This window comes from Adelges cooleyi, unplaced genomic scaffold (assembly GCF_023614345.1).
Source record: "Adelges cooleyi isolate 19-005CV unplaced genomic scaffold, UGA_ACOO_1.1 ACOO_flye_CR_arks_rails_tigmint_CR_PRNA_108, whole genome shotgun sequence".
Taxonomy (NCBI): domain Eukaryota; kingdom Metazoa; phylum Arthropoda; class Insecta; order Hemiptera; family Adelgidae; genus Adelges; species Adelges cooleyi.
In genome coordinates this window covers 4,992,994-5,006,932 of record NW_026095761.1, presented here as the reverse complement: position 1 = coordinate 5,006,932, position 13,939 = coordinate 4,992,994, and the positions used below count along the sequence as shown (strand labels likewise).

Below are 13,939 nucleotides of genomic sequence, written 5' to 3'. Positions count from 1 at the left end.
GAAAAAATCAGCAGGTGCCACGACCACTGAGAAGAGTGAAGTATCAGCTGACGTGTCGGGTGAATCAATAATCCATAAGGAAAACGAAAAACACGTCTCCAATGAAGGCAAACCACACGGCTTCCACATCGGTTTGGGCCACGGTGGTTTGAACATTGGTGTAGGAGACAAGAAGATCGGATTGGGTTTGTCCGGCATTAAAGTTGGTAAAGAAGCAGAGCAAGCAGAAGAAGACGAATTTTTAGGATTAGACAAGGCTGGCGTCAAGATCAAAAAACCGCATCATCACGGGAAAACTGAAGAAGAAATCACTTCCGAAGTCTCAACCGTATCAACATCTGTCCACGGTGAACGGAAAAAATCAGCAGGTGCCACGACCACTGAGAAGAGTGAAGTATCAGCTGACGTGTCGGGTGAATCAATAATCCATAAGGAAAACGAAAAACACGTCTCCAATGAAGGCAAACCACACGGCTTCCACATCGGTTTGGGCCACGGTGGTTTGAACATTGGTGTAGGAGACAAGAAGATCGGATTGGGTTTGTCCGGCATTAAAGTTGGTAAAGAAGCAGAGCAAGCAGAAGAAGACGAATTTTTAGGATTAGACAAGGCTGGCGTCAAGATCAAAAAACCGCATCATCACGGGAAAACTGAAGAAGAAATCACTTCCGAAGTCTCAACCGTATCAACATCTGTCCACGGTGAACGGAAAAAATCAGCAGGTGCCACGACCACTGAGAAGAGTGAAGTATCAGCTGACGTGTCGGGTGAATCAATAATCCATAAGGAAAACGAAAAACACGTCTCCAATGAAGGCAAACCACACGGCTTCCACATCGGTTTGGGCCACGGTGGTTTGAACATTGGTGTAGGAGACAAGAAGATCGGATTGGGTTTGTCCGGCATTAAAGTTGGTAAAGAAGCAGAGCAAGCAGAAGAAGACGAATTTTTAGGATTAGACAAGGCTGGCGTCAAGATCAAAAAACCGCATCATCACGGGAAAACTGAAGAAGAAATCACTTCCGAAGTCTCAACCGTATCAACATCTGTCCACGGTGAACGGAAAAAATCAGCAGGTGCCACGACCACTGAGAAGAGTGAAGTATCAGCTGACGTGTCGGGTGAATCAATAATCCATAAGGAAAACGAAAAACACGTCTCCAATGAAGGCAAACCACACGGCTTCCACATCGGTTTGGGCCACGGTGGTTTGAACATTGGTGTAGGAGACAAGAAGATCGGATTGGGTTTGTCCGGCATTAAAGTTGGTAAAGAAGCAGAGCAAGAAAAAGAAGACGAATTTATAGAAGTAGACAAGGCTGGCGTCAAGATCAAAAAACCGCATCATCACGGGAAAACTGAAGAAGAAATCACTTCCGAAGTCTCAACCGTATCAACATCTGTCCACGGTGAACGGAAAAAATCAGCAGGTGCCACGACCACTGAGAAGAGTGAAGTATCAGCTGACGTGTCGGGTGAATCAATAATCCATAAGGAAAACGAAAAACACGTCTCCAATGAAGGCAAACCACACGGCTTCCACATCGGTTTGGGCCACGGTGGTTTGAACATTGGTGTAGGAGACAAGAAGATCGGATTGGGTTTGTCCGGCATTAAAGTTGGTAAAGAAGCAGAGCAAGAAAAAGAAGACGAATTTATAGAAGTAGACAAGGCTGGCGTCAAGATCAAAAAACCGCATCATCACGGGAAAACTGAAGAAGAAATCACTTCCGAAGTCTCAACCGTATCAACATCTGTCCACGGTGAACGGAAAAAATCAGCAGGTGCCACGACCACTGAGAAGAGTGAAGTATCAGCTGACGTGTCGGGTGAATCAATAATCCATAAGGAAAACGAAAAACACGTCTCCAATGAAGGCAAACCACACGGCTTCCACATCGGTTTGGGCCACGGTGGTTTGAACATTGGTGTAGGAGACAAGAAGATCGGATTGGGTTTGTCCGGCATTAAAGTTGGTAAAGAAGCAGAGCAAGCAGAAGAAGACGAATTTTTAGGATTAGACAAGGCTGGCGTCAAGATCAAAAAACCGCATCATCACGGGAAAACTGAAGAAGAAATCACTTCCGAAGTCTCAACCGTATCAACATCTGTCCACGGTGAACGGAAAAAATCAGCAGGTGCCACGACCACTGAGAAGAGTGAAGTATCAGCTGACGTGTCGGGTGAATCAATAATCCATAAGGAAAACGAAAAACACGTCTCCAATGAAGGCAAACCACACGGCTTCCACATCGGTTTGGGCCACGGTGGTTTGAACATTGGTGTAGGAGACAAGAAGATCGGATTGGGTTTGTCCGGCATTAAAGTTGGTAAAGAAGCAGAGCAAGCAGAAGAAGACGAATTTTTAGGATTAGACAAGGCTGGCGTCAAGATCAAAAAACCGCATCATCACGGGAAAACTGAAGAAGAAATCACTTCCGAAGTCTCAACCGTATCAACATCTGTCCACGGTGAACGGAAAAAATCAGCAGGTGCCACGACCACTGAGAAGAGTGAAGTATCAGCTGACGTGTCGGGTGAATCAATAATCCATAAGGAAAACGAAAAACACGTCTCCAATGAAGGCAAACCACACGGCTTCCACATCGGTTTGGGCCACGGTGGTTTGAACATTGGTGTAGGAGACAAGAAGATCGGATTGGGTTTGTCCGGCATTAAAGTTGGTAAAGAAACCGAGCAAGAAAAAGAAGACGAATTTATAGAAGTAGACAAGGCTGGCGTCAAGATCAAAAAACCGCATCATCACGGGAAAACTGAAGAAGAAATCACTTCCGAAGTCTCAACCGTATCAACATCTGTCCACGGTGAACGGAAAAAATCAGCAGGTGCCACGACCACTGAGAAGAGTGAAGTATCAGCTGACGTGTCGGGTGAATCAATAATCCATAAGGAAAACGAAAAACACGTCTCCAATGAAGGCAAACCACACGGCTTCCACATCGGTTTGGGCCACGGTGGTTTGAACATTGGTGTAGGAGACAAGAAGATCGGATTGGGTTTGTCCGGCATTAAAGTTGGTAAAGAAGCAGAGCAAGCAGAAGAAGACGAATTTTTAGGATTAGACAAGGCTGGCGTCAAGATCAAAAAACCGCATCATCACGGGAAAACTGAAGAAGAAATCACTTCCGAAGTCTCAACCGTATCAACATCTGTCCACGGTGAACGGAAAAAATCAGCAGTTGCCACGACCACTGAGAAGAGTGAAGTATCAGCTGACGTGTCGGGTGAATCAACAATCCATAAGGAAAACGAAAAACACGTCTCCAATGAAGGCAAACCACACGGCTTCCACATCGGTTTGGGCCACGGTGGTTTGAACATTGGTGTAGGAGACAAGAAGATCGGATTGGGTTTGTCCGGCATTAAAGTTGGTAAAGAAGCAGAGCAAGCAGAAGAAGACGAATTTTTAGGATTAGACAAGGCTGGCGTCAAGATCAAAAAACCGCATCATCACGGGAAAACTGAAGAAGAAATCACTTCCGAAGTCTCAACCGTATCAACATCTGTCCACGGTGAACGGAAAAAATCAGCAGTTGCCACGACCACTGAGAAGAGTGAAGTATCAGCTGACGTGTCGGGTGAATCAATAATCCATAAGGAAAACGAAAAACACGTCTCCAATGAAGGCAAACCACACGGCTTCCACATCGGTTTGGGCCACGGTGGTTTGAACATTGGTGTAGGAGACAAGAAGATCGGATTGGGTTTGTCCGGCATTAAAGTTGGTAAAGAAACCGAGCAAGAAAAAGAAGACGAATTTATAGAAGTAGACAAGGCTGGCGTCAAGATCAAAAAACCGCATCATCACGGGAAAACTGAAGAAGAAATCACTTCCGAAGTCTCAACCGTATCAACATCTGTCCACGGTGAACGGAAAAAATCAGCAGTTGCCACGACCACTGAGAAGAGTGAAGTATCAGCTGACGTGTCGGGTGAATCAACAATCCATAAGGAAAACGAAAAACACGTCTCCAATGAAGGCAAACCACACGGCTTCCACATCGGTTTGGGCCACGGTGGTTTGAACATTGGTGTAGGAGACAAGAAGATCGGATTGGGTTTGTCCGGCATTAAAGTTGGTAAAGAAACCGAGCAAGAAAAAGAAGACGAATTTATAGAAGTAGACAAGGCTGGCGTCAAGATCAAAAAACCGCATCATCACGGGAAAACTGAAGAAGAAATCACTTCCGAAGTCTCAACCGTATCAACATCTGTCCACGGTGAACGGAAAAAATCAGCAGTTGCCACGACCACTGAGAAGAGTGAAGTATCAGCTGACGTGTCGGGTGAATCAACAATCCATAAGGAAAACGAAAAACACGTCTCCAATGAAGGCAAACCACACGGCTTCCACATCGGTTTGGGCCACGGTGGTTTGAACATTGGTGTAGGAGACAAGAAGATCGGATTGGGTTTGTCCGGCATTAAAGTTGGTAAAGAAGCAGAGCAAGCAGAAGAAGACGAATTTTTAGAAGTAGACAAGGCTGGCGTCAAGATCAAAAAACCGCATCATCACGGGAAAACTGAAGAAGAAATCACTTCCGAAGTCTCAACCGTATCAACATCTGTCCACGGTGAACGGAAAAAATCAGCAGGTGCCACGACCACTGAGAAGAGTGAAGTATCAGCTGACGTGTCGGGTGAATCAATAATCCATAAGGAAAACGAAAAACACGTCTCCAATGAAGGCAAACCACACGGCTTCCACATCGGTTTGGGCCACGGTGGTTTGAACATTGGTGTAGGAGACAAGAAGATCGGATTGGGTTTGTCCGGCATTAAAGTTGGTAAAGAAGCAGAGCAAGAAAAAGAAGACGAATTTATAGAAGTAGACAAGGCTGGCGTCAAGATCAAAAAACCGCATCATCACGGGAAAACTGAAGAAGAAATCACTTCCGAAGTCTCAACCGTATCAACATCTGTCCACGGTGAACGGAAAAAATCAGCAGGTGCCACGACCACTGAGAAGAGTGAAGTATCAGCTGACGTGTCGGGTGAATCAATAATCCATAAGGAAAACGAAAAACACGTCTCCAATGAAGGCAAACCACACGGCTTCCACATCGGTTTGGGCCACGGTGGTTTGAACATTGGTGTAGGAGACAAGAAGATCGGATTGGGTTTGTCCGGCATTAAAGTTGGTAAAGAAGCAGAGCAAGCAGAAGAAGACGAATTTTTAGGATTAGACAAGGCTGGCGTCAAGATCAAAAAACCGCATCATCACGGGAAAACTGAAGAAGAAATCACTTCCGAAGTCTCAACCGTATCAACATCTGTCCACGGTGAACGGAAAAAATCAGCAGGTGCCACGACCACTGAGAAGTGTGAAGTATCAACCGTATCAACATCTGTCTACGGTGAAATGAACACATCAGAGGGCGCTACGTTCACTCAGAAGAGGGAATACATTGATTATATGGGGTCAGATGACGAGGATGAAGATATTTTTTATGAGACAGATGATAACATTAAATATGTCGATGCAATATCGAACGATGTGGATTTAGAAGTCGGCAGTTATAAAATGTCAGGGGAGTCTGAAAGTTTAAAATCTAGTGAGAGTATATCTGAACAGAAAACTAAACGGAAAAAACTTAGCTTACCTAATTTGAAATTGTTTAAAAGGTCGAAATCGTATTTAAAGGAGACTACTAGCACCGATGATAGTTCTGCTCATGGATCAAAATCGGTATCTCCCGGTGAGCTGAAAAAATCATTCAGTTTCAAAAGCCTTGGAAAATTACGTTCTAAATCAACTATTGAATCGCCTCATTACCATTATTCTAAAGATCTTTTAGCTGGTTTCATTGACCATGAAAGAGCGGCTTCTCAAACGCCGGATGTAGTGCTTGACTCTTCCGGCGAAAGTGTCACATCTCATAATAAATTAGAAAAAAAAGATAAAAAGAAGAAAAAAAATAAAATGATAAACCTTTTTAATAATCATTTGCTTTAAACTAGCCATATGTTCTTTAAATAATTACGTTATTTATTCTGTTTTCGTTATTTACTAAATTATTTAAAAATTTTCGTTACATGTTTTTTATAATTTTTATCCTTCATTAAAATGATGATACACTATTTTTATAATTAATTATTTGCTTTAGCACTTTTTTTTAAATTTAATTGTACTGTTTTTTGGTGTTCCTTGTTTTGTTTAGTAGTTAATAACTTTTTAATGATATTTTACAATTTTAATTTTTAATTTATTGTATTGTTAATAAATACATATTCGTAATAAATGTTTTGCGTGTTTAGTTATCTGTTTTACATTTATTTTAATATGTTAGTTCTGTTGCAAACCAACGTGGTTGAATTAATATTGTTAAATATTGTAAGAGTAAATTTTTGTGTTAATTATAATTGTTTAGAGAAAGTAATCGTTTACTATGACGATATGACATTTAGAAATGTTATTAATTAGAATTATATCATTTGTTACTGTGATGCCAACGTGAAAATAATTATATGTTAAAATAATGGGTTAAGTGTTTCTATGCATATATTACATAGCACAGGTACTACTAAAATATATTTTATAAACATTTTGTCAAAAGGATTTATTTAAATGAAGAACTAAATTAAAATATTGATATTTGTTATGTTTTTTGGTTGGCCTTCATCCATTTCATCATCCCTATAGACTATCACATATTACATAAATAAATAATTAAAAGCAGGCTATGCGCGTGCCGGCCACGTGTTAACTTGAACATGTCAGCAACATAATATATTTTCTCTTTCATTTTATTTGGAGGGTCATATATTTTTTGCTTATCACCAACTTAAATTCATTATTTTATTGATTCCATTTGACAAAAATTTTATCGAAAACAGCTACTGTGGGTTTATGTGGCAGCATGTGTGCAATACTAGAAAATCCTGGGATAACGAAACGAGTAACGACACATGAGTTAAACGTATTGTCATTATTATAAAGAAATATATTCATACATTTGATATAAAATAATTGAATGTCTTAATACATTTTTATTAATTTTATAATAGTATTGTTTAGACAACAATAGAATATATATGTAAAAAAATTGAATTTGTATTATAATTTCAGTAAAAACATTTATACAGATTTTATGAAGTAGCTAAAATGTGAAAACTATTAATTTGATATTAATAAAATATTTTTCGTATTATATAGTAATATCATATTGTAACTAATTAGGTCATAATTTTTTTTTACTATGATTTTTCGGTTCGTGTACAGAAAATACTTTTCAAATAAAAAAAATAAACACCAAAAGTAAATTTTTGTTTTTGAATTGTGCATAATACTTTAGTATTAATAATAATTTAATTAAAATAAAACTATGTCCAAGCAAGATGGCCCTAAATAGAATATTTTCAGGTATAAATCCATTAATTAAAATTATGTCGTATCACAAGATAAGACTGTTTGTTATACCTAGCACTTTTTCGTGATTATGAGCTTTTTTTTTAACTGAAAACTTTTTACAATCTTCATTGAAAAATGTCTAAAGCAGCTATAAAACATTAGATTTAATCGATTTTTAATTATATAATTAATATATTTTTTTTGTGATTAAATACAATATTACTATGTAGGATTTTGATCAGTTACCTAACTTTGTCTTAAGGTAGCAAATATTATTGAATTTTAAAATAAATTGAGTTGCTTATGAATGAAGGAAAAAAATACTAAATGTGACCATAGGTTGGAGACCCCATCTTCTCCTAAAAATATTTCTCCCAATTGATTTTCTATTAGTTTCCTCAGCTTTGAATTTAACTATATGTAATCATGTACTACTATTATACTTGAAGCTCAAATGATGAGTTATTAAAGTGACTTTATCCGAGTAAGCCAGATCAAAGTATAGTGGGGACGGAGAGGTCTCAGGTCTACAGGAATTATTATTAATAAAAGTGATAAAACTACTTTCAAATAAACGCTTTAATGCTTTCAAACACTGCACCTCACTTTAATAATTTTTTACTGTGCTGGTCCATACTATGCTTGGTTTGGACTTTACTGGTTTGAAAATACTAACTACTGATTCGAATCGAAGCCAAAAATTAAATTAAATTAAAAGCTAAAACTGGTACTTAAGTTCTAAAAACTTAATAAGATCACTCTAAAGAAATGTCCACAAAAAGGTTGTCATGATTTGATAATATTTTTTTAAGATTTGACGTGTTTATGTAGAAATATTCAAAATCTGCAAAAAACACAGTTTTCCCGGCGATTAAAAAAAAATCGTAGAACAGATTTTAATATGTTATGTATACCTAAGCGTTTTAACTCCAGACAAATTTCCAACTAAAAGGTCCTAAAATTACGGCTAAAACACACAAAAACAAAAGAACCTTAGGGTGATGGGAAATAGGTATAATTTAAATTAGATACAACTGACGTGTGCGGGCATACCAAATAAATATTCCTAATAAATTTCAACTCGATTCGATAATTTTTCTCAAAGTAATAGCCAGTAAAAGTTGAAAATTTAAAACTCAAAACTAAAATGTTTTTTTTTTGTTTTTTCTAATTTTAACTGTGAAGTAGTGATCTTTTTTAACTTTTAACTTTTACAAAATACTAACTAAATGAAATTTGTAATTTATAGACTTGCCACTCGATAGAATTGGCCCAGTATTAAAAAAGTTACAGTGTGTACAGATTACAGACACAAAACAAAGCCCACATTATTGAAAAACCTTTAGCATCGCTGCTCCGGCATTGAAACTTTTGGTAAAATGAAAAAAAAAACTTTTGTTGTTTTCAAAAAAGTATAAAAATAAAAATGGAAAATTTCAATCAAAGTCTTGATTATTAATATTTAAGACCATACTATATAGGCCTTAGGCCTATTTTACAAAAATTAATAATATTGTATTTATTTAATATACTTAAAGTTGTTTAGTTTATAGCTACTCGTATAAGAAATGGAAACGAAATATTCGTACAAAACAAGTTTTATGAACTTTTTAAACAACAAATACCTATACCTTAATATCAGAAAATATATTGTGTATAATATATCAAATAATTACCTTATATTTTGTATAACATTATTAATTATTATTATTATAAATAGTTATCATAACACTAGAAATATTGATATGAAAATAACAGCGGACTGTCATATTAACAGTATAATATTCTCATTATATTATTAATTATGCTACATGCGTGACAACGGCCTATACAGTTGTAGACTGTCCGTCTATAATAGTATATTGTTGCCGTTGTCGCACATGTATCATAATTAAGAATAATCAACCCTAGGCGTATTCACCCTAATACTAAAACACAATTTTAAGCATATTTTTGCTGAATTGTCCATACTATGGAGTATGGACCGTTGAAACTATAATTTTAATTTCCAAAAAAGAACGTGATCGAAATCGGGTGCATGTTTGATTTTAAATGGAACCCACTAATCCGATTATCGCATACATAGGACACCCATGCAAACTAGACATACTCAACATTTTTTTGTTTACCCGAAAAATCTTAAGATCTTTAATGTATGGTAAAAAAATAAAATATCAATAGATAAAACAAAATAGCCTCTAGTCACCTGTAAATATTATCCGATCAAGTTCAAACGTTGACATTTTTTGTGTTTAACCCCGATATAACGATTTATGTTTTTAGATCGGTTAATGCATCAATGGCATCAACAAGTTTATCCGGGTTGATTCGACAGAATAATTTTTTGTTTGTCGGAAGTACGTCGAGAAATGACCGTGAGAACTTAACTGCCGGAACGGGTTGTGTGTACGTGTGTGTGGGCGGAGAAAAACCGCGGATAAGACCGTGTAAGATCTTTCCATTGTGTCAGCCCCTCGTTGCGCACAATTTTCACCGTAGTGTTTTCATCGTGACGGACACGGCCAATTTGGACACGGTAATAACAGGGAAGCGTGGCAGCAGTGAACTGTGCCGGGAGTGGAGACAAAAATATATAATTACACACACTATATTATATCAAATAATAAACTACAATAACAACAAATCCCTCAAGGGTAAATAAAGATTTGGCCGCGAGAACAACACACGAGGGCTTCCCCCTTTTTTTATTTTTTAGCGGCGTGCTCGTAGTCAAACGTCCACACACACCCCTTTTGCCCGCGGCCAAGCCAATTGTTTGTAATTATTACCGAGTTTTTATTTTTTTATTTTGATTTTCAATCACACGCTTTATCGACAGTGGACGATTTTCGATTTGGACGTCCAAATAGTAATATAATACAACTTTGTTAAGTAAATCCGACAACGTAATATTTTGTACAAAACGAAAACGCTCAACGCATTATAAAATCTTACAAACTAATATACATCAAAATCAGTATAAGATACGTTTATTTTCGATTAACTACTAGCGCTTCAACTATTCTGGATTCAAGACAACAATCAATCGTAATGTGTTATTATTTTAAATTGCATTTATAATCACAATTTATGTAAAGTTGAAAACGTTGTCCGCTTGGAATTGAAGTTGAAGTTTGTAACTTCAAGAAATTCACAAGAACGGTAACCAATTTTATGTTGGATTCCCGCCGTCAACAGAGGTACCTTGGTCGCAGTTGACGGCCTGACGGTCATGGTATACTATGATAAAATCGATGGCCGTTCTTGTGTGTATAACACCGCTTATCTATGTATATTTTAAAATCAACTGTGTGACTATTATATAATATCATGTTATGACGCGGAGACTTAATTTCACAATCGTACCGGGCGAGTTAATAGAGATTAGAGATCGGCCGGACTGGGGTTGGGGCTGTAAACGAGATACGGATCTTGTGTCTAAACGAGCCGGGTTGAGTATATTTTAAATACCGCAAATTCGGGTCACACGATTCGCGGGTCGTATGCTGCGTGCACCGCCGACTTACACGATGTCAATCATACGAACGGAATCCGCTTCCGGCGGAACCGGAACAAAACAAAAAACAATTTTGAAAAGAAACGATTTTCATATTTATTTATTAGCCTATTACCGACGACCAACACTGCACAATTGTTGTGCGTACCGCGAACCCTCCCTCACCCCCCCCCCCCCCCAAAAAAAACCAGGCTGCCATGAGCCATCCACAGGGTAGACGGCGACGGTGTGCTACGCAGCCGCGGGAACGTGCGCACAGGCCGGAGGGGACGCGGCACGTGCACCGTGTTGTGCTCGCCGGACCGGACAATTTGTTAATCCACGGTCGGCGCTAACAGGGTGCACTCTTGTGACGTACACAAGCTCGAAAAAACACTCGTCATACACACGCAGAACAAGCCGGCAAATTTGCATATCGCCGACACCTCCAGTGCGGTTCGGCCGGAGATTTGAATTAATTACTTGCCGGCACAACAATGCCGGAACTGTCGTTGTCGATTAGCCGACGACGTATCGACGACAAAAGCGTTAACACGGAAACGACCAGTCGGTCGCACACCGATTGTTATTAACATATATTTTTCTCACCGTTAGCACGCCGAGCAGTGCTTCAATTTTTTTTCAAACATTTGGCAGAAATTAGATTTGTTTACTAATAATCAACAAAAGACAAACACCAATGTTATTCTCAATCAAAAATTTATTAATAATTGCTAATTTTAAAAATGAATTGTTCTATACATTTTTATACTTACCAAGATGCACAAATGCATGTATGGATGCACAAAAAACGGGTAAAAAAAAAATTGACAACAGATTTTTGCGAAAATTCTATAGTACATTCCAGATCTATCTGTGGTATAATTGTTTCTGCCCTTACACCTCCCCCTGCCTCGGGTGAGGGTTATCGAAATTTGGATTAGAGGATATTTGTGGATAGGGACACGCCTAAGAAATATTCTATCCGATGTAAAAATTTAAACTCGATTCCACCGTTTTTTGCTGTTTTTTTTCTTTATTATATTGAATATCTATATTTATACAAATCTGCACAACAGTAAATTAGGGAACAGTAGAAAGAGAATAATATATCATGAAGTAGAGGGGCACCTAATGGAGCTACCTATCACTAAGTTATTGCAAGTATAAGTTGAAAACTAAAAAACTGGCAAATTTTGTTTCGGTTTTTTTCAGTTTTGGGGAAGTTATTTTTTTCAACTTTTGACCCACTAAAATACCAATGGCATAGAATTTCGGTTTTATAGATGCGTGGTTTGTTGATAACAGGCACAAAAAAAACACAAATCATTGTAATATCAATACTTTCTCAGCTTCGCATCATCAAAGCTATAATATCATAAACCTTTTTCCAGAAGGGGTAGAAACTTTTTCTAACGTAGTGTTTCTGTCGTAACAGCGTTTAAGTATGAAAAATAATATTTTTAACAAGTAATCTATCACCCTGATCACTTTGCAGTGACACTCCGGAGGATTACTCGAAATAACGTACTATTATTTGAAAACAGTTTTGTTTTCCTATCGGTTGGTCGTTTGTCGAGTACTCGAGCTGCTGATTTTTGTGTGCTTTGAGTCGCACGCGTGAAACATATGTACTTAACAACGTGACAAATCATGTGTTTTGTGTGTGTGTGTGTGTCGACCGGCACTCGAAGATGAATCGTCCTTATCCTAGGTCTGCCGTGCACAATAACGACTCTGACGACTTGGGCGCGTGCCGTTTTTATTCTCCCGACCGTGTCCTATAGCCGGTTGTGTACACACAATATTATACACATCAGCCACCACCGCACAGGGTCTTGGCGGTTTTCCATTTGCACCCCCCGACAATGGGCTGCGGTCGCGGCCCCGGCAGCAACCGTGCATACGTATGTGCACACACAATATAATATATTGTATCGCCAAAAATCTGATTGCCCTCCACACCGGCGGCGGCGGCGGCCACCGATTATTCGTGTTTACCATTGTGTGTGTATGTGTGTGTTTGTAGAGGGTTGTTATATTATTATGTATATAATACGCGGATGAGCGCACGCTTCGAATTAGAACAAGACCGCCGAGGACAATTGATACGGCCGGGGAATTAGTGTCGGCCCATTAACCGCACCGCCGAGTTCCCACAGGACTCATCGCCGGGTAATTGAATGATAAAAAAAAATAAAAATACCCCATCGCCGGACCCCCCGAACAAATATTTACACTTCCCGTTGTGATGTCTAGTGGGTTTTCTTCGACCGACCGTAAGTAACGACCTACCTGAAGACCCGAGGTGCCGACGTGAGAACGGCAAACACTGCCAAAAGACCGGGGACGGGGAGGGTGCTTGCAGTTTGACGTTTGTAATTTAATTATTGCGGCTTGTCCAAGACCATCGATGGGAACAATAGACGGATTCATGGACCGTCCACATAACGAGGACGAGTAACGATTGTTAGATTTGATTTTAAAGTAAAAAAAAATAATCGAATTCATAGTTGCTCAATATTCTATTCAGAATTTCACAGAATAGGCTAAACCCTGTACTTTTATATTGACACAGGTCTGCAATGATAACGGTATTCATAGTAGTCCTAATCTGAATATCAGCCCATTACCATCGGCTGTTTGCAATTTTTAAACAAAAAATTGGGAATTCAATTGGCGTTGTTAGTTTTTTAAAGCTTTAATGCGGAGCTAAGAAGGTATTGAGGTTATATACGTTGATTTAAATTTCCATTTGACGTGCAAAACGTTTGGAGGTATCGTCAAAGATACATTTTGATAAGGCCAAAGTTTAAACCATTTCCTCGTCAAAATCGAAAAAAAAACATTGTGAACATTAACGCATTTTTTAACTTTGAAATTCGGAACGCTATGGTTTATCAAAGAGTAGTTTTAAAATTCAAAAAGAGAACGCATTAATTTAAGAGAAAGCCAAATTTTGATATAATTTCTATCTAAAGAAACCAACCCCCCACAATGAAGCCGGAGCATAATAAAGTTGGGCTAGACACAAGACTGTAGAAACTATTATACCTAACTAAACATGATGA

General features: G+C 38.4%; 1 protein-coding gene across 3 annotated transcripts in view; it reads left to right on the top strand.

Annotated features, from left to right (window-relative positions):
- Positions 1-6,348, top strand: part of LOC126838598 (uncharacterized) — a 61,428-nt gene extending 55,080 nt beyond the window's left edge. The window contains exon 8 of one of the 3 annotated variants that reach the window (XM_050573155.1): positions 3,201-6,348. In XM_050573155.1, the coding sequence (XP_050429112.1) occupies positions 3,201-5,977 (2,777 nt within the window). In that variant the 3' untranslated portion in view covers positions 5,978-6,348. The remainder of the gene's footprint in view (positions 1-3,200) is intronic. The other 2 variants (XM_050573137.1, XM_050573146.1) reach the window with 2 other exon arrangements.
- Positions 6,349-13,939: the final 7,591 nt, after the last annotated feature.